This window comes from Phalacrocorax aristotelis, chromosome 24 (assembly GCF_949628215.1).
Source record: "Phalacrocorax aristotelis chromosome 24, bGulAri2.1, whole genome shotgun sequence".
NCBI classification, from domain to species: Eukaryota; Metazoa; Chordata; class Aves; order Suliformes; family Phalacrocoracidae; genus Phalacrocorax; species Phalacrocorax aristotelis.
This window is the reverse complement of record NC_134299.1, coordinates 4,465,731-4,485,479: the sequence shown is the minus strand read 5'-3', so window position 1 is coordinate 4,485,479 and position 19,749 is coordinate 4,465,731. Positions and strand designations below refer to the sequence as shown.

Below are 19,749 nucleotides of genomic sequence, written 5' to 3'. Positions count from 1 at the left end.
TGTCTATAAGTCACAGGCACAACTTCATCTTTTCCACTGGGACGCAGTGAAATTAGACCTTACCTTATTTCAAGTTAAAACATTTTGATTTGAACTGTTTACCTCCTAATTTTAAAAATGTGCAGTTTGAAGGAGTACCCAGCCACATCTCGCATTTTGTTTTTAGATTTATTTCCATTGCTTACCTACCTGTTAGCAGCTTGAAAATGAAATCTCTTTCACTGCCCACTCCTGTTCCTGTGTGCTTAAGCTACACTTGGCATACTTCAATGGCTTTTTCTTTCTCCTCTCTCCATTTCCTTTTACACAGATCTAACAATGCTTTTCTGTTTGCTTCCTTGCGCATAGATCAGCTCATCACTAAAGTCTTTCCAGGTCTAAGTGAACTGTAGGAGTGCTAGAGGATTCAGAGTGAGAAGAAGGAAGAGTACAAGGATTTTAGCGCATTTCTGAACAGCAACTAGATTAGATGAACACACAGTAGTGAAATTTATATGCAGCCCTTGGGTGTTTCGGTATCCCCTTCTATTGCCCAATTAGTCAGAAGCAAGTAGAGAAAAATAAGCTGAGGACTAGAGGAAGCTTTACTTACAACTGATTATTTTAAAGTTTTTTTTTTTAAAAAGCCATATACTATTCGTGCTATTTTCTTTCTCCTGCTTACCATGAGTGTCAGGTTGAGAAAACTATTTTACTTCTGTTAACTCACATGTGAGGAAACTCAGTCATATCGTCTCCGCTGTTGTAACTTACATGCATCTTAATTATGGCAAAATATTGGCATAAAGGCATGAAATAATTCCTGGCAAACACCAACACTTTCCCTTTAAAATTGTCTGGAGAATTCAAGTGTAGGTTTTGTTCTTTGTATCTGCAGCTCACTAACATAAAGCAAATTTAAGCGAAGACCATTTCAACTGTGAAATACTCCTTACTGCTAGTTGTCAGATATCCGGCTATCTGAAAACATATCAAGACTGCACTTCACAGGACAGCGCAAGCAAAACTGATATGTAATTACTCTTACTTATTAATGACATCATAATTACAGAGTGGCAAAACAGTCTTTCTAGGACCCACCGCTTATCCTCTGTCAGTCAGAGGGTGATAATTACATGGCAATCTGCTAAATACAATTATTCAGCAATACAGGCTTAGTGCTATTACCATACTTGAAGCCATTTAAAGTCTATACAATACAGCACTTAACGTTAGTGAAGTGCTTTTAAACACAAAGTAACCTTTATAACAACCCTCTAAAGAGAGGAAAAGCCTCCCTTTAGAGAAGTAGGGAGAGTAAAGGAGAGGTGGAAGAGACCGGCCAGCACCACAGATTTATGTAGATGCCACTGTAATACACAGACTGACAAGGGGCTCAGCGCCGCACAAAACATCAAAGCAGTGACAAGCTGGAGGCTCAGAGGCTAGCCTTCACAGTGGGAGGCGGCACCAGCCCACTCCCCGGTCTAACACACTGCGAAGCGACGCTTCCCTGGTCAAACAAAAACCGACTCGCTCAGTTTTACACTGCTGACTTTGTTGCAAATAAAACTGCAGGTTGTAATGGAGTGACTCAGCTAACCTAATGTGACCGAACACTGCTAAAATCTATTCCAGATAGCGCTACAATTAACAGCTGAAAACTAGAACGGCAAACTCAAAATACCTTGACTTTTGAGACCTGCCTGCACTCGCCCACAATAGACGCGATTTCAATTCCTACACCCCACATGGCAACGAAGACAAGAGACCACTTCAGAAAGTTATTCTGTTGATTGCAGAGGGATAGCAAAGTTGCTGGTCATTCAAAGGTTAATGTTATCTCCGTTTTACAAAAGCAAATCTGAAATGGAACAGCATTGCTCGCTCTGCTGTTCACGCCTCCTGCGTAACAGCGGCCACCAAGTTGCAGGTTCCACTGCTTCAGGAGCCTGTAGAGATACTCTTCTGAGCAAGAGCAGCGAGTCACTTGAGATCTGAGTGTTTAAAGTACTAAGACCATTTTGTTAGCCTTGCATGAAGAGCTCTCCTAAACTCCCCAGGTCCTCCCCATGCTAAACAGCCCCCCGTGCTAGCAATTCTCCAGCTCCCTATTTCATGACAGATTCTATCTCGGGTCTTAACTATTAGGCAAGTCCCAAACCACCTCTTGCAACCCTAACCTCTAGCAATCAGAAAATATAGCCAGAAGAGACCTCAGGAGGCCATCCAGGCCCTATCCTTACCCCTAGGAAGGATCATATGTCATTCCTGACAGATATTTGTTTAATCTGTTCTTAAAAGCCTCCAGTGATGGAGATTCCACAACTTCCCAAGGCAATGTATTCCCGTGCTCAACTATCTCTGCTGCTGGAACTTTTTCTTAATGTTTAACAGAGAGTTTTTTCTCTAATTTAAACGTTATTTCTTGTCGCATTCAGTACAGATATGGGGAACAGATATTACCCCCCACTTAGAACACCCTTCTGCGTTGAAGGCTTGTCTCCTCTCAGGTCCTCTCCAGATTAAGCCCCATTAACTGCAACCTCTTTATTTCCCTGCAGGTTCCAACCTCAACCTCACGAAAGCCACGCAAACTGCTGGCAAGCACCTACTACAGTTCCTAACAACCCTTTTCAGCCAAGCTGTGCCAGTAAGAAAATCCAAGCCTTGTTTTCTTCTCCCTACCCTTGCTCTTCTATTTCTGACTGTACTTACACCTCACTTCTGAAGCACACGAAGCCTCTCTACTCAAGAAACCTCAAGGGAGGATTCTCTTCTAGCACTGCTGTGACTGATGCAGAGGACAGCAACAGCACAAAAGGCACGTTCTAGGCAGCATTTTAGATTAAGCCCTCTAGTATCACACATACTTATTTACTGCCTCTTCCTCCAGGAGAACTCTTTACTTGACCAACTGTTGAAGTCTGGTATTCAGTATCTGACACCCACAGGTGTCGCTCGCTGCTGGATTTGAAATGTAAAACCTGTTTGGGTGAACCCTAACATCTCAGGGGCAGCTGCGTAAGAATGCAAGGTGATTTCCATAGACAGCCCTATCTGGATACAGTGCATACGCATGTACTTCTCCAGATTAATTTCAGTGTGTAGTTCAGTTCCTGGTTTGACTTTTTTTTGAATGTTAGAAGGAGCAGCTATTATTAGTTTTAGTCTCAAGGAGCTTTAGATTTTAACCTTCGCTGGTATCTCTTCACGGATTTTGTACATTACGATACTATTTTCGAATTCAGTTACAAGCATAAAAACTCATGTCAGACTGCCCTCTCCTGGTACGCCAACATACTGCTGTCACAACACGATCCAACCCAAGGAACTAGTACCGTTCGGTTTCCAAATGTAACTTTTTCATTGTGACACAAAAGCAAACCCCAGAATAAAACATCAGAGAGACTGTTTCAATAACCTCAGTAATGTTTCTAAAGCACCATAAGATGAACAGCATTTAAGTAGTGATGTTTCTTTCAAGATGCCTCAGGAGTTCTTGTCTTGGGGAAAACTGATGCCTTCAGAGAAAAGTAAAACATGCATAAAAATGAAACTGTTCTGTCTAACTTTAAGCTTTATAAAAGCAGCCGAGCACATAAAGTATTTTATTCCACATCAGTAATGTTAAAAACAAGGTCACAGAAGAGAGCGCTTCCAACCGAAAGCTATTTCCTTTAAGCTGGCACAGGTATTTCACCAGGGCTGAAACAGAACCGTATGAAAAATGAAAGCAACAGCAAATGTTTAAGCAGACCACCTACAGTCATCACTTTTTATTACATTGTTCAAACTAGAAAAAATGAACACAGTAAGATGACAGGTCAACTACTGAATAATATGCATGGTATTTATTACACTCACATACACATACCGAAGATTGGAAGTGTCCAGAAATGAAGTACAGCTTTAGTGTATGATGAATGTTTCACTTTCCTTAGCCAATTTTTTAAAATTAATGTTATATACAATAAATATTTAAAAGCTTTGTTTTTTTAAGTGACCGACCTTCTCACCAGAGAAGCAGAATTCTTTAACTCTTTCTAACACAAAATTCAGTCTCACTTACAGGAACTCTACCCCTGCTCCTGCCCAGAAGGCAAAGTCTTTTCAGAAGACAGTAACGCTTCCCCGCCTTCTACTCCTCCCCTTCAAGCCAGAAGTGATTTCTTTCTTATTTGCAGAGAATCTCCAGGGTATTTTAGGATATTTTTGAAATCCGGAAGAAAATTCATGCAGATTTCAAAAGCAATTTATAAGGAATGATCAAGCACATGGGAAACATCAACCCTTCAAGCAATTCTCGCTGCAAGGGCATACTTTACAATGTCATGGTTTAGCTACTAAAGACAAATTCACTTTTTAGCTACTTCAATTAAACTTCAAAAATATAACAAATGCTTGAATCCCATTCTTTCAAAAAAAGCAGAGGCCTATCAGCAAAATATGGATTAGTATGAACTCCCAGTCGTCAAGTAACTTGTCTGCACAGGCCATGTTTTTGAACTATGAAATTTGTTCCTCTTAAAGCAGCTGAGAGTCACACGCGTTTGCTGGCTTGTCTCCCTTTAGGAGCTTCAGATATTGATTGCTCTGTGCTCAAATACACAAACGTAGCAAGATGGTCTAACCAAACAGATCCAGCCTAACAATCACGGCTTAGTTTCAAGGACAAAAATCCCACGCTACTGTGCAGGTACCACAACTGTAAGATATTCATCTAAACACAAGAAAATCACAGACTGTGATAACATGCATGCAAATGCATGCAGGAGCTTTATTTAAATTTTGTATATTGCCTTACTGCTGTATCTTGCAACAAAATTCACCAGCCCCAGTGCAATCCTTCCAGTCTTTGCCCTGCTGAAGCGTCTGAACTTGGTGTTGCAGAGAAAGTTGCTCATTTGTTGAGTTTTTTTTATACTAGTGGTGTTTAATTACCACTAGTTGCTCTATAGACAGCTCTAAAGTATGAAAACACACAAGCAAGGACGTAGACTACTATAAAGAGGTGATGTCATATTCAGTTCATCATGGGAGAAAAGTTTGTTGTCTTGATTACCTGCCATGACTGTCCACCAGAACAATGTTCTGAGCCAACTGCTTCCATGCAGTTCTGATCTTCAAGCATTTTAGGCATCAAGACAAGGACAAGGAAAATCAGTTCTAAGTTATCCAGAAAATGAATAAGGAAATAGTAAGTAAGGAAAAACAAGTGGGAGAGAGAAGAAAAAAGCACTTAAGAGAGAACATAAGAATCTAATACTGACCTTCACTTCAGAAAATCAGAGGTAGCTGAAACCTCGCTAAGTGTTAGTTATTTTCAAGAGGTATTTTTACTACTTCAGAGTGGGATTGGTTACTTCTGTCCTGCCTGTGTACAGAATTTGTTATGCTCCTTTTCCGGGTCTGAGACCAAGTTCTTGTTTCTTGAGGCGTGGATGCGCACAGGCTTTTCCTCCTCCATCTTTTGCAAGGACCACCAGCAAGATGAACAGAGTCATCGTTCTCCTTTCCTGGTGCTGAAAACTGGATGGGATTTTCTCCTCTGTGGTGAATATTCTCAGATTCTGTGAGGACGGATGTGCTTATTGTTCTCCTGATTTTGCAAGAGGAAGCTAGCAGGGGAGGATTCTTTTGAATCTCATCGGGTACTTGAATCCACGCAAGTCCTTCAGTTTCTGCATCTTTATGTAACCTCATGCTGCGCCTCACTCTTCTTTCGCCACCATTACTGCTCTTTCTTCTAAAAGGCTCGAAGGAGTCATTTTTCGGCTGAGGAACAGACAAGACTTCTTCCACATCAAAAGAAGAAACTGGAGCATTGTTTCCAGTTATTTCCAATTTTTCAACAGGAGGAAAATAGATGGCACTACTTCTTTTTCTTCTTGGTGGACAACCTCTTACAGATTCTTTTTGTGGACTCTGAGGTCTTTGGGTACCCTCACGTACACAAGCATCCTGCTGTTCCAGAAATTCTCGCCCAGTTAGCTGCTCTGCCTCATTTAGGACATTTCCTTGTAACTTCTCATTTTCTATCAAGGAAAAACTTTCTTTTGCCTCTTTTACACATGCAGTCTCTTCACCTTGCTGGAAATCATCAGGCGTATCAAAAACGCACTTTGCATCTGGCACATTTGAAAACTGGAAAATAAAAAGAAATTTTTTTTTAAATATAGGCAAAAAGTAATCCACAAAAAACTGGTTTCAAACAGCTGACAACAAAATGCCAACCAACCAACACAGAATCCTCTAAGCTGGAACCTGCTCTAATGTGGGGCCAAACAAGGCTTGAGGCCTTGTGCAGTTGAGTTCTGAATGCCTCCTTCCAAGGATGGAGGTTCCACAGCCTCTCCAGGCAGCCTGCTCTGATGTTTAATCACTCAGAGTTAGGTTTTTTCCTTCCCCCGAAACATTACTTTTTTGATCCAATAACATCAAGCACAATTCCGACTTATTTCCTACCACTATCCTTAAAGGATATCAGTTACCTCATGATCAGTGCCAGAAACAGCCTTCAGGTCACCACCTGCCGCCTGCGACGCTGTGTTGCTGGAGCTGCTGGCTTCTACAGCGGCCAGATCCTTCGAGCTTGGGTACTCAGGGACCGCACAGATGTTCTTCACTCTCGTTCTTTCAACCACTGGCTTCTGTTGAACAGCCTTGCGAGCATTCATGGATTTGGCATTATCTAAAATTACATCCTCTGAATCAGAATTAGAGTAATTAAATTAATTAGAAATTAGAATTAGCCACGTGGTTACTTGACTGTACTTGTGAACGTACAAAATATTTTTAAATATTACAATAAAAGCCTTATAGTATTTTACTTAAAAGTAGAATTTTGCATAAAAGTAACCTTCTAAACCATTCCAGATAACTAGTGTAAAAAACAAAAACCCACCCAAAAAACAAACTGCAACCCAACAGAAAGCTACTGCACATCACTTAACTAATCATGCCCAACTTACCAGCTTTAAAGACTCAGAACATATCAGATCCAGTCAAATACAAAGCGGCTTTTTTTTGTTTTTGTCAGTGTTGTCCAACAAGAGTTAAATTTATCCAGTTGGAGATATTAGATCTGTCAGATCCTCTGGACTTTATTATCACATATGCAATTAAAAGTATGTTCTTTTAAGTATGTACTTCAAAGTATGTGCTCTTTACCTCTGCACAGAGCTCAAGAAAACTATCAGCAGGTTTTTTATGTAACTGTTGAAATAAAAAAATTAGAAACAACAGCAAGAGCAAGGCAAAATAGAACTGAAAACCACATTACCTGAAAAAAGTGCATTTGCCATTGGGGAGGTTGGAGATGAGGACGAAGAGAAAACCTCTGGAATTTCAGGGATAGGGCTGAGAAGAGGTTTTTTAGAAGCCATCTCTCTCGCCCCATATAAAGATTTTTTTACTTTTTTCTTCCTTCTTTTCCCATAGCCTGTATGTTTTGTTTTCTGGAAAGATTGAGTAGATTGAGTAGAGCACAATGTAATTATAATGGCCCTGTACAATATTTTCCAACAAGTGACACCATTACTGGATTTTGATGGATAACAGTTGTTCCCCCTAAAATGAAGGTTCCACTCATTCTGCCATCTGCAAAGCAATCTAAAAACCCAAAGCAAAAGAGAATCACTTCTCAAACTGATTTTTGGTTCATTTAACCAAACCTAGAAGTCAAAGAACTCAGCCTTTCAGCTCAAAACTACAAATCCTTCATTCATGTTTAGTTTGAGAAGGAGTAGGTGCTTTCCCTTCCAATATGTGAATGTAAAAATCTTTTAGAAGCCTCACATCTTCACAATACTTACCCAGCATATAACTGAGCAAGTTCACAGAACCACACACTGGCGGGGGTTGGAAGGGCCCTCTGGAGCTCACCCCGTCCCACCCCTGCTGGAGCAGGCACCCCCAGAGCAGGGGCACAGGACCGCGTCCAGGCGGGGGGTGAATGTCTCCAGGGAAGGGACCCCACAGCCTCTCTGGGCAGCCTGTGCCCCTGCTCTGGCACCCGCACAGGGAAGGGGTTTGTCCTCATGTTCAGGGGGAACCTCCCGTGTTCCAGCTTGTGCCCGTGGCCCCTTGGCCTGGCCTTGGGCACCACTGAAAAGAGTCCGGCCCATCCCCCTGACACCCGCCCTTCAGATATTTATAGGCACTGATGAGATCCCCCCTCAGCCTTCTCTTCTCCAGGCTGAACAAGCCCAGGTCTCTCAGCCTTTCCTCCCAAGGGAGATGCTCCAGCCCCTGATCCCCTTGGCAGCTCTGCGCTGGCCTTGCTCCAGCGGTTCCCTGCCCTTCCTGGACTGGGGGGCCCAGAACTGGACGCAGCACTCCAAATGTGGTCTCACTAGGGCAGAGTAGAGGGGGAGGAGAACCTCCCTACCCTGCTGGCCACACTCCTTTTAATGCATCCCTTGCTGCCCGCCAGCACTCCCAGATCCTTCTCAGCAGAGCCGCTCTCCAGCAGGTCCACCCCAGCCTGTGCTGGTGCGGGGGGTTCTTCCTCCCCAGGGGCAGGACCTTGCACTTGCTCTTGTAGAATTTCATGAGGTTCCCCTTGGCCCCGCTTTCCAGCCTGTCCAGGTCTCGCTGGATGCCAGCACAGCCATCTGGTGTATCAGCCCCTCTTCCCAGCTTGGGATTGTCAGCAAACTTGCTGAGGGTACACTATCCCATCATCCAGGTGACTGATGAAATATTGAACCCGACTGGACCCAGCCCAGACCCCTGGGGAACACCACTAGTGACAGGCCTCCAGCCAGACTCTGCCCCATTGATCACGACCCTCTGAGCTCTGTCGTTGAGCCAGTTCTCTGTCCACTCACCCACCCCACACTTCCTTCGCTTGCCTGTGAGGAGGCTGTGGGAGGCAGTGTGAAATGCCTTACTGAAGTCAAGACAGACAACACCCACTGGTCTCCCTTCATCAACCCAGCCAGTCACGCCATCACAGAAAGCTTTCAGGTTGGTCAAGCATGATCTCCCTTGGTGAATCCATGTTGACTGTTTCTCATAACCTTCTTGTCCTCTACATGCCTGGAGATGACATCCAGGATGAACTGCTCAGGATGAACTACGACCACGTACACTCGGTAAGAGAAGAACCATAAACTCATTTTCTATCCGTGAAGTATGAAAAGTGACACACACACCCCCACTTCACCTCCATAAGGTATCCTTCTGCCCTACAGGTACTACAGGTATTTAAACCATGCTCATCAGCCTTGACAAGCAGTAGGAAAGAGGGGTGTAGCAGTAAGTGTCGGAAAACAAGACAGGCACGAGGACGAGAACATTGGCAGCAAGAAACATGATCCCCTTTAGGAAATCTTCACTACAAAGATCAAAATAATCATGTAAAACACACAAGAAAGAGGAGACACTTGCAAAGCGAAATAAAGGCAGCATTCACAAGCTGCAGAGGGCTGTCACTTACTTGGGTCTTTTTGGCAGCAGATGTGGTTATATTCTTTTGTCTTTGAAACTTGTTCTTTCTTGGATTTTTAGTATCTTCAGCGTTCTTAGTATTTGTGGCTCTTGAGGTGTTAGAATCAGTCCCCTCTGAAATGGTGCTACACTGTTGAGGAACATGAATTGTAAGTTGTGGGGGTGCACGAGTATGTGCACATGCATACGCTTGCTTTTAAAAACACACCACAGCCCAACAGTCATAAGACTCATATCGTAATTAGCCTCCGTTATTTCATTATGAAGCTATAAGAGCTAGACACTCAGCTGGAAATTAAGATTTACAGAGCTAGTCTCTTCACACAGTACAATATAGTTCTATTTGTAAAAAAAGGAAATTCTAATGAGAATATAGTAAATTTTCATCTGTTTCTTTCAGAGGAGATGGGTTACTTTTTTCATATTACTTTTTTTGCCTTCCCCTCCAACAAAGCACGCTAGAACTGTACATGTACAACACTAAAGCCTGAAAGCACTTCTTACAGAAACTGTTGTACCATAAATTCTATGCACCTTAAAATTCCAGCAACCAGAAGCGACACGCGTACGATACGCTGTCTGCCTTACGGCAAGCAGGCAAAACTGTTAACGAGACTGAAGACCTTTAGCACCGGACTTGGGAACACACCCGCGTTTTCAGTGATGCCAAAAGTCATCACAAGTTGCAGAATAAACTTCACTTTATTAGCCTCTATCTCATGCTCCTATATCTCAAAGAAATTAAACGAAATACAAAAATTAGACACAAAACTTTGTTTCCATACTCCTCAACTTTCTGTGATTATAACTTTTTAGATTCCCGTGAGCGAAGCATGAAGCCCCTGACCCCATGAATGATCTATGAATAAACCTCTTCTAAATTTTGTTCCTGGAAAATCCAATAGAAATGTAAATTTAAGTATCAGGCTACAACCAAAAATGTTTCTAATAACTGGAAAAACCACCTTCACTAAAAAATGAAATTTCCTTAAGACAATTACCTGCACTAACATGAGATAATTCCATATACCTGGATATATACAACGCTCACACCTGAGGCTGTAAAAACTCTTATAAGCATCAGGAGGTATAAAGTATAACAATTCTGCCTAAAGAAATTAAAAAAAAATAAATCAAACATCATCACTACAGAAACTTACCTTCCTTTTAGTAGAACGAGTTGTTATCACAGATTTGTCCGTTTCTGCTATTATATATGAAGAAAATAAGAATATTTATTCAGTTTCAACACAAAAAGCAAAAAAGTAATCATCTTTTGAGGAAATTATCCCCATAATTTCTAACATTATGCACAGCACGCTTAGTCATCTTAGCCTTGAGTAATGTCTTCTGCATAAAGGACTATCAAACATGGCAACAGAATAACAAACTGAACAGCTTGCTTTACAATACAGAGGCAAACAAGACTTGTGAGGATTTGGTAACAAAATAATCAGCACTTGCACAGCTTTCACAGAGAGAGACACACACAACCCCCTTTCCATTTTTTTTTTGTTGTTGTCTTGCTTTTTTAAAAGCATCAACATTGTAATAACAGAACCAAGATCGTAAGCGCCGTTACCTAAAGCAGTAAGTCTGATTAGATCAGTCACTCTCTCAGAAAAATACCAGAAGGTCAAGTACCATCCAGTTCACCTGAACAACAGGTAAACTCTGCAGCTACTGCAAAGACCTTCAGAAGAAAGCAAGAGCATTTAAATTTAGCAGAACTGAAATGTATCCCCTGTATGAAAGCAAACAAAAAACCTCTGTGTTATCTCTCAATTTTCAGATACAGAAAGATGCATTATCTAACGACCAAACCACAAGTTGAAGTTACCTTCTGCATTTTCAGCATGTGAGAGGTCTTCTGCAGCAACAGAACCCTCCTCTAACTCTTGAAGAGGCTCAACACATTCCTTTAAGGGAAAAAAAGTTAAGACTTTAGCAATATACTATACCAGATATATACTGAAAAACCGTGCCCACTAGTGTTTGGAACAGTCAGGTGATTTTTTTTTTTTTCCCCCCTTAAAGAATGCGGCAGTTCATTTGCTGTGTGTGGCAAAATGCAATACGGTATCAAAAGTACATGAATAAGCCAAGACAGAACCATTTCATGTGCCACCAGTGCTCAACTTTAAACATAGCTCTACAGGCCAAAAGGCTATTTAGAATTCATGAAGCAACAGAAAATGTTCTCAATGTCATTCTAATGCTTCAGGCAGGCTGTATTTTAATATTTTGGCAATTTCATTTCAAAACCAAGCAGACTGGGGAAAAAATTAAATAAAAATTGAATATTCTCAGAGACTAAGAGGCTGGTTTTATGGCTTAAAAATACCCACAACTTACAAAGAACTTACATCATCACAATCAAAGTTCAGCCGGGATAATGGTTCCTCAGTGAGGCTTAACCTTGCAAAAGGGCTATTACTTTGTACTCCTGGACGACGGACTGGTGTTGCTCCTTTGCGCAACGGGGTATTTGCCGGCAAACTTTCATCAAATATTTCTGGGCTTAGAACTTCTCCAAAAGTAACTCTCTTCTTTGGCCTTTCAGAGCTGTGTCTTTCAGTTTCGTCTGTTGTAATAAAATACATAGACTGCTTAATGCACTTGGAACTTTCATAGAGCAGAGACTTTCCAAGCTGTCTTCGTGGGTCTAATATTCTCTTAAAAATCACCCCCCGTAACCAAACAGCAAACCACCACCGTTACATGTCCTGTGGATTCAACCATAATTTCCAGTGTAGGTTTATTCCAGTATCAAGAGCTAAGGAAGAAAAATCAAAGACTAGAAATTACTAGCTGTTCCACAGGTTCCAGTTGACAAATGTGAAATGTCTTGAAAAACAGGTGTTCCTATTCTGGTATTAGAGGCTTTCTGAAGTTTTGGGGTAGTATTTTGGGTTTTTTTTTCACTAGACACTATTTCCCTTGGCAACTTTATTTACCATGTCACGCAGTAGCATGCCACACATGAGCTACTTCTGAGGTGGTTAATGCGCATCATTCTTCAGATTTAGCAAAGAGGCAAAACCTTAGAACACCCCATAATGCTCTGCCTATTTAAAAAACAAAAGGGGAATCTGACCTGTTTGCAACGCTCCAAAGATTCTTGCACAATCGGAGTCTGCGAGAGGTTCACCTCCTCCTCTGTCAACAGCATCGTTCGAGTATTCCTATCAAATTTAAGTGATACAGTCATCTATTCAACACCATTCGATTCAGATGTTGTCCTTGTTCAAGTCAAAAGTGAAAGTAACTTTTTCTGTAAGCAACATTTAATAATCAGCCCTAATGTTTAAAAACCCCTCTACTTTTCTAAATGAATAAAACCCAACAACATACATGTGGATCTTCTCATAACGTGAAAGCTTCAAACAAAGCTTCCAAGGTGACTGAACAGCGAGTAGATAGCCATTGACAGCATTAAATTTATTTCTGATGCATGTCAATCATTCAAAAAGCATCTTTAACCATGATTCAACTCCTGGTGCTTCAACACTGACCGCAAAAGCTCATCCTTAGTACCAGTACCTCCATATAAGTCTGCTGACCAACCTTTGGGCTATCCATTAGTTGCTTCATTGGCGTTTTCTTCAATGCAGATCGCAGAAGGGAGCTGCTGTGCGTATGTTCATTTAAGGAGATATTTCCCCTTTGCACCGGTGTGATAGGTGGCTTGCTTTCATCAAATATTTCCAGGCTCGGTTCTTCCACAAAACTAGCTTGCTTTCTGCTTAGATCTGATGTAACATTACTTCTAATGTCTTTAGCGATGTGGTCAGAACCAAGGTCTTTAGAGGAAGTAAACAGATAATGACAATTAAAGACTAAAGTAAAATTGAGAAGACTTTAGTGTTAGCAACATGAACTATAAATGTACACATCTCGATACTGATGTCAATGCACAGAACCTAGCATCTAAAAAAAAAATCCATTTGTTTCTAAATTTCTGCGATTTTTGTGCCACATTTACATTTCATAGTTTGAGAAATTTACAAAACATACAAAAGTAAAAAGGGAGCGCTGTACAAAGGAAAAGACACTTTGCATAAGGTTTCTCTCTCATCCATGTAAATTGGGGGGGAAAAGAACAGAATGTATTCTCTAATGTACAGAGAAGGGCCCTGTACATGAATGTCCCTCCCTCCTTCACAGGCACAAAGTTCTCAGCTATACTTTTCCCTAAAAATGGCCCAACTAACAAAATGCAGGGAAACTCTAAATCATTATCCCCAGCCCGGGTCTCAGTTTGGGCTTACTTTTCCCATCAAAACCAAGCTGTGAACGTACCACCCAAGAGGCCCTACTCCACCTTCCAAATATTTCAGCTCCTCTCATAAAAGCTACCTCCTTCCTATGAATTGTGCTTAAGTAAAAACATGCTTAATGCTAGGCTGTACTGAATGAGCGCTGGATTCAGTTTTTAAACTGGGACATGAGCCTTCTCTGCAGCAGCACTTGAATAGATCGTTATTCGCAGTACTTGTATTTTTGTTTCCCCATCAGCCTTTACGTCAAAGTTATATCAGTTTTCCAGTGCGTTATAAGTTGTAGACAAGGTAACAGATGCAGGATGACTGCTTGTGGAACATTTCAAATATTCTGAGTATTTTTACTTTCTAATAGGAAAATAACAAAGTTTATAATAATGATGAATCCTCTTACCATGGCCTGTTTCTAAGATATCTCTAATTAGAGCAGCCTCTGACTCAGGAGGATTGTCTTGCTCATAAGCCCATGCCTAGTGAAAAAATTACAGGATTATAATTTTTAATTATTTATAATCTTGTGTGGATTATATATATATAATCTATTTATATATACACCTCTGCTGAGTTTTTAGTGAAGCACTTGACACAAATCTGTTTTGCCTCTGTCCCCGTTACTCATTTGTAACACCCAGGAAGGATACTTTTCAGAGTGTTGCTTCAAAAGATCATTTATTAGCATCACGAGTATCAGCTGCAATCAATACAAGAATAATGCTGGGGTTTCTCAGTCCTCAACTGAATAAACAGTTGTTGAATGGAGTAGAAGATATTTTTCACCTGGTTACTGAACCTTTTAATCCAAAAAGAACAGGTGACACACAGAATCTGAAGTTTTTCAAATCAATCTCAATATTCAAAGAAGGGGGGGGGGGCGGACATAACTACTTGCAAGTCCTGCCTTTTAAGATAACATGAACTATGGAGTTTTTTAATCCCATAGACAAGGATTTCAGCGTTCTCTCAGTCACCTACTCCTTTAGGTGAGTTTATTTTCCTAAAACACCAAGGCTAAATGCTTAAAAGGATTAAACATCAGAAATGGAAAAATATGGAATGAAAAACCTGTATATTTGTATCACTAATTTAGGAAGTTTCTTCCTAACCTCCACGCAACCGTTACGCTGTCACTGCTGTTGTACAGCTCCAAGGCTGCTCGGTCCAGCAGCATCAGACAACATACCTGGCAAATGGACCCCGTCTTCACCGGTTTTATATGTGATGCTAATAAAAGGACCACTAGCAATATTTATAGAGAAGATACATTAACTTCTCCATCTGTGTACAAGTACATTTTTTTTTTTTGCATGGGATATCACATGATACAGATACAAATACGATACAATGTGAAGATTTAAAACTGCATTCAAAGTTACCCTGATGACCAATATGATACAATGACCAAACAGATACAATGTGAAGATTTAAAACTGCATTCAAAGTTACCCTGATGACCAATATAGTCAGTTTTGACATCTGGAAAAAGCTGGATTTGCCATATCTGTGAGAATTTGACATCTCACACAGTTACAGCTGCAGATTCAAAAGAATTAAGCCCTATTTAAATGTTATTAATAGAATAAAATAAGCTCTTCCATGTGATTCTCAGAAAAGAGTATAATCTTTCTAGACTAGAACAGCTTATAGCATCCACGCTGAAAATTTGCATGTAAAAGAAAACTGAGGGCAGCCTCAGAAGAGCCAGCAGCGGGTAACTGCGGTCAGGCGATATTCACCGTCAGCCCAAACGGATCAGTGTCCATGCCAAACTTTGCTACCCTTGACTTGTCATAAGACAACCTAAAATTCTTAGGAGGGAGATTTGCTGCGCTATGTGTTTTCTCCATAGTCCCTGCCCGCGCTTGTATAAGTACCTTTGAAACAGCAGCAGCAGGTTCAAGGACAGTCACATCTTGGAGTGAAGACAAGGCGCTGCAGATCTTGGTATCAGACTTACGGCTGTTGGTCAAATCTTGTCTTAACTTTTCTTTCAAATCAGCTCCACTGTTGTCTGGCATGAACTTTTCACTCCACTGATCCAGGTTCCTCTCGTTTGTAAAAGGTACTTTGTTCTGAGCTGCATCCATTAAAAGCAAAAACAAAAACAAACAAACAACAAACCACAAAGTCAAACTTCAGATTTTTCAATGAGGGATAGTGAGATTCAAAAAGCTGGGTAATTTTCTAGTCTGGAAAAATAAATGCATATGCATTTTTTTTAGTTCTACTTGGAAAATAACATTACCAAGTCTTCAAAGCTAAGCAAGGTATTCTTTTCATATAAATTTACAACCACCAATAGCCAAGAAGTAAAGCACTGTAGTTGGTTTTACACTATCATCTTCTCTCAGTTAACACAGTACTGCCCTGCCTTGCTTCTGCAATACTTACTGTTTTGATTAATAAGCATGGTAACACCACAGTAATGTGGCGTGATTTCTAAAATTACTGCACTTAAAAGTTATTAAACGAAAGTTTGCACATCACGGTCAAGAGATGTAACAGTTACAACAGCTAAAACCAGTTGTCATAAAAACCATCTCAGTTTCACGGAAGAAGTATGAAAAAAACCTAATGCTTAGTGAAAAGTAAATTAAAGGGTATAAATCTAGAAAGCAAAACTAAGAAAAGAGTCACAAAAAATATTAGTCTTCATTTTCCATTGGGGGTTATTCTGAGAAACTACTACTCAGGATGCACTGAGAAATGAGACAGGTTTAAACAAACAAAAAACCTCAAACCAAATCCAAGAAAGCCTGTGCCAACCCTTATAAAGGAATTTTTTTGTTTGGTTTACATTAAATGTTTGTAGTTTTCTACTTTTTGGCCTAAAGGATGGCCTAATATTTAAGATAAATCATTGATCAGAAATATAATCCACTTACAAGCCCCTGCGTCATCCACTTGTGACACTCCAGAGAAGCCAGCCTCCCCTTCAGCTTCTCGTACTGATTTGAAAGATGTTTGAAAAGCATCTATTTTGTCCTTCAAGCACCTGACATATTCACGTTTAAAAGGAGTAACCTGTTAAAATAAAATTAACCTCATGAGACTTTCCCCCCCCCTCAAGATGACATGGGCTTTGCTACTTTGTACTTTGGCATAAAACAAACCCAGAGATCCAGCAAATCTCATATTTAATCTGGCTGCAATTTTAGTTGTATGGTAAAAACACGCAAAAAAGCAACCGTAACAAGAAATCTGTGAAGTTTTACTGCCTTTCATAATCTGTCCCTCTAGACCATATCCAGAATTTGTTTTCTGACAGCCTATGCCAGTTTGAGTAAAAAAACAAGTCACTTATTTACTTCACTTTGAACTATCGACACTTTAATGAGCCAAAAAAGTCAAGAATGGCAAATTCGGGGAAGTTAATGGTAAACAGAAGTTATAACGTATGAGCGAGCTAGACACGGGGAAAAGGCTCCAGACTCGACATGAACCTGTACCATCCCCTTATTCTAAAGTAAGGCGTCCAAGGGAAGTCAACAAAATTAAGGCCGTGGTTATTCCTTCTTCTGGCTTCTTCCGGAGACTCGCCTTTTCTTTCTGCCAGGACACATTGATTCCTGGGGGGAACTAAACTGAGAGAGATTCTTACCTGCGTAAAAACTTCTTTTTGCCTGTTGCTTCTCTGTTGGGCAAGGTATTGAATAAGGGTGTTATTTTCAGGTGACCCCCGTACTCCAATTGATGATCTTCGTCTAAGTTTTAATGCATTTGGAGACTTCCCTGAAATGGGGATTGGGTGGGTGGGTGTGGGAGAGGTGAGGGGGGAAGAAAATATTGTTGGTAAGAATACCTACAGCTTTAATACGGTAAACTTTTTTCTTTTTGCTTTAAGAGTGATTTATGCTATTTATGAAAACATCCAAAGCTAGCTGCTCAGCTCAAAAAACCTTCCTGAGCAAAGCAAAAGCAAATTAACTTCCAAAAAGCAAGCTAGTATTTAACTAACCTATATACCAAGCGAGGAGCTTGCTTTCTTTTACTTTTGCAATTGCTAATGAAAGAACTGTCTACCAATACTTGCAGAATTTGTCTCGCTACTCCCTTGTGAAACTCGGTGCCACCTCATCAACTGGACAGAAAAAACTTAAACAGGGAATTAAAGCAACATCCTATCACAGTCCTCTGCTTGGATGTATTAAAGCTGCGTCAGACAACCAGAACCTGACCTAAACTGAAGCTTTTGATAAGAGGTTGGACTAGATGACCTCCAGCTGTCCCTCTGAGAAGGGCAAGAGTCATTAGTCACTCCAGCCTTACCTATAGATGGTTTAGTAAAACTTTCTTGAGTAATCCCAAATTCAGCAATTGTTACAGTTGCAAAATCAACAGGTTTATTCCTCTGTTTCTCTGATATTCCACAATCAGATCTTTCTTCTGCTTTGTCCCTACTAGGTGTCCAGTAGCATTCACCCCTCAGAGAAAGAGGCAGACCTCTTGACAAATTTTCCTTACTGTTCAAAGGCAAGGTAGGTTCACCAACCACGTCCCCTTTTAGGGTATCAAAAAAGCGTTCAGTAAACTGACAGCTAACGCCCTCCTTGTCATGGCGCGATTCCTCAAGGCCTCTCTTGTATTTCGGGGTGCATTTTTGCAACAGCCCCTGGCTCCCATTGCTTAAAATCTTCTTCCTGGATGCCTTTGCGACTTTCGATTTAGTCACTTTGCAAATTTTCTGGTCTTTTGATGGATCAGGGAAAGAGGCCTCTTCCTTCTCTTCACTGTATCTACTCTCATTTTCTTTAACTTCCAGGGGAGCATTTATATTCTTAGATTTTCTGTGCATTGTGATTTATTTTAAGAAACATTCGGTCAGCCTTTACGCTCCTGTAATTAGTCACCTATCAAAAGAAAAAGAGGTTTTAATAGGTATTTGGTAAAAGCAAGAGTTCGCTACCATTCTCAAACTTCTACCAAATCTAGATTTTTCCTTGTCCAAGGTGTTTAACAGCATGGTGGAAAGGGCAAGCCTTGTCCCCAGGGGGTCTGATGGGAAGGACACAAAAGGCTGGCACTATAAAGAAAAAGGGACAGCAACAGGAGCGTTTCACCAGCAAGGAAATGGAAGGCTACGCTTTCACTCTTACCAAAGTCAAAATTTTGGTTGCTATAGAATACGTTAGGCACAATCACGCTGTGCTCATTTTGCCGTGTTGCAACCAACATTAGCAGTTTGACTGGAAAATTTAAGAGGCTAACATTTCTCTCATTCAGTTTCATGGATTTTTTAAGTTAAGCGATCCAGTAGCGTCAGTTCCACGAGCACAGGCGCGATTTTGTCGCATTTTGCCCAACACGAATTCAGCTGGTCAATACCCCGCGCGCAACTTCTTTTTTTTTTTTTTTTTTCTCCTCCTTTTTTTAAGTCCACGCCAAAAGCCGGTCCCTGCACCCTCCCGGCCACGCAAACGGGGGACGCGATCGTGCGAGGGCTCAGGGTCCGCCAGTGGCCGTTCGCGGGGCGCCCCCTCAAACGGCTCCCCACACGTACCCCTCCTCGGGCACCCCAATTCCCTCAGCGCCCCCCGCTGCCCTCGCGCCCCCTCAGACACCCTTCACCATCCCCCCTTCGCTTATATCCCCTCAGCAAAGCCCCCGCCCGCCCCAGCTCACCCCACCTTACCGCCCTCGCGCCCGCCCCAGCGCTTCCCCACAGCCACCAGTCCCGCGCCCGCTTCCCGCATTCAAACCGGGACGTACTACTCCATATTCCTCCGCGCCCTCGCCCCTCTACGCCCACCCCTTGGGCCCACCGGGCACGGCGGCCAAAGGGGCATGGGAGGAGAGGGGCCCTCCAGGGACGGTGCGGTGCCGCCCCTCCCTCTGCGGGCGCCGGCGGAGCTTCACGGGGCGGGGGGGACTCTTTGCCTCCCTGAGCGCGGAGGGATCGCGAGCCGTTGCTGAATATAGCATTTCAAAAAAAATCCGGTCCATTCAACGAACGTGACAAACCGCACCAATCAAAGGCGGCTTATGTTAATATGGGGATTTATCCGTCTCTTGATTGGCTACTGGCAGCGCTACT

General features: G+C 41.6%; 1 protein-coding gene across 6 annotated transcripts; it reads right to left on the bottom strand.

Moving 5' to 3' along the window:
- Positions 1-409: 409 nt before the first annotated feature.
- On the bottom strand, positions 410-19,611 carry CDCA2 (cell division cycle associated 2). Of its 6 annotated transcripts, XM_075117511.1 has the most exons (16): positions 19,348-19,416; positions 17,985-18,565; positions 17,317-17,447; positions 16,601-16,739; positions 15,590-15,792; positions 14,113-14,188; positions 13,003-13,238; positions 12,533-12,620; positions 11,802-12,019; positions 11,276-11,354; positions 10,596-10,642; positions 9,425-9,565; positions 7,265-7,439; positions 6,474-6,688; positions 5,253-6,126; positions 410-3,503 (listed from the first exon to the last, which is right to left on the bottom strand). In XM_075117511.1, exons 2-15 carry the CDS (start codon positions 18,508-18,510, stop codon positions 5,296-5,298), a joined length of 3,105 nt encoding a protein of 1,034 aa, XP_074973612.1. In that variant the 5' UTR covers positions 18,511-18,565; positions 19,348-19,416; the 3' UTR covers positions 410-3,503; positions 5,253-5,295. The 6 variants fall into 6 exon arrangements, with proteins under 6 accessions (XP_074973612.1, XP_074973611.1, XP_074973610.1 ...); XM_075117510.1 differs by lacking the exons at positions 410-3,503; positions 19,348-19,416 and adding an exon at positions 19,425-19,611 and having other exon boundaries at positions 3,744-6,126; XM_075117509.1 differs by lacking the exons at positions 410-3,503; positions 19,348-19,416 and adding an exon at positions 19,478-19,611 and having other exon boundaries at positions 3,744-6,126.
- Between the last annotated feature and the right edge of the window lie 138 nt (positions 19,612-19,749).

What these genes read in the sequence shown, in the direction of transcription:
- CDCA2 (XM_075117510.1), bottom strand. Translation starts at nt 18,510, where the DNA reads ATGCACAGAAAATCTAAGAATATAAATGCTCCCCTGGAAGTTAAAGAA. An exon ending in CTGCTGCCAAAAAGACCCAA is followed by an intron (nt 7,440 to 9,424) that starts GTAAGTGACAGC and finishes CAATCTTTCCAG; the next exon opens with AAAACAAAACATACAGGCTA. An exon ending in GGCAAATGCACTTTTTTCAG is followed by an intron (nt 6,689 to 7,264) that starts GTAATGTGGTTT and finishes ATTCTGATTCAG; the next exon opens with AGGATGTAATTTTAGATAAT.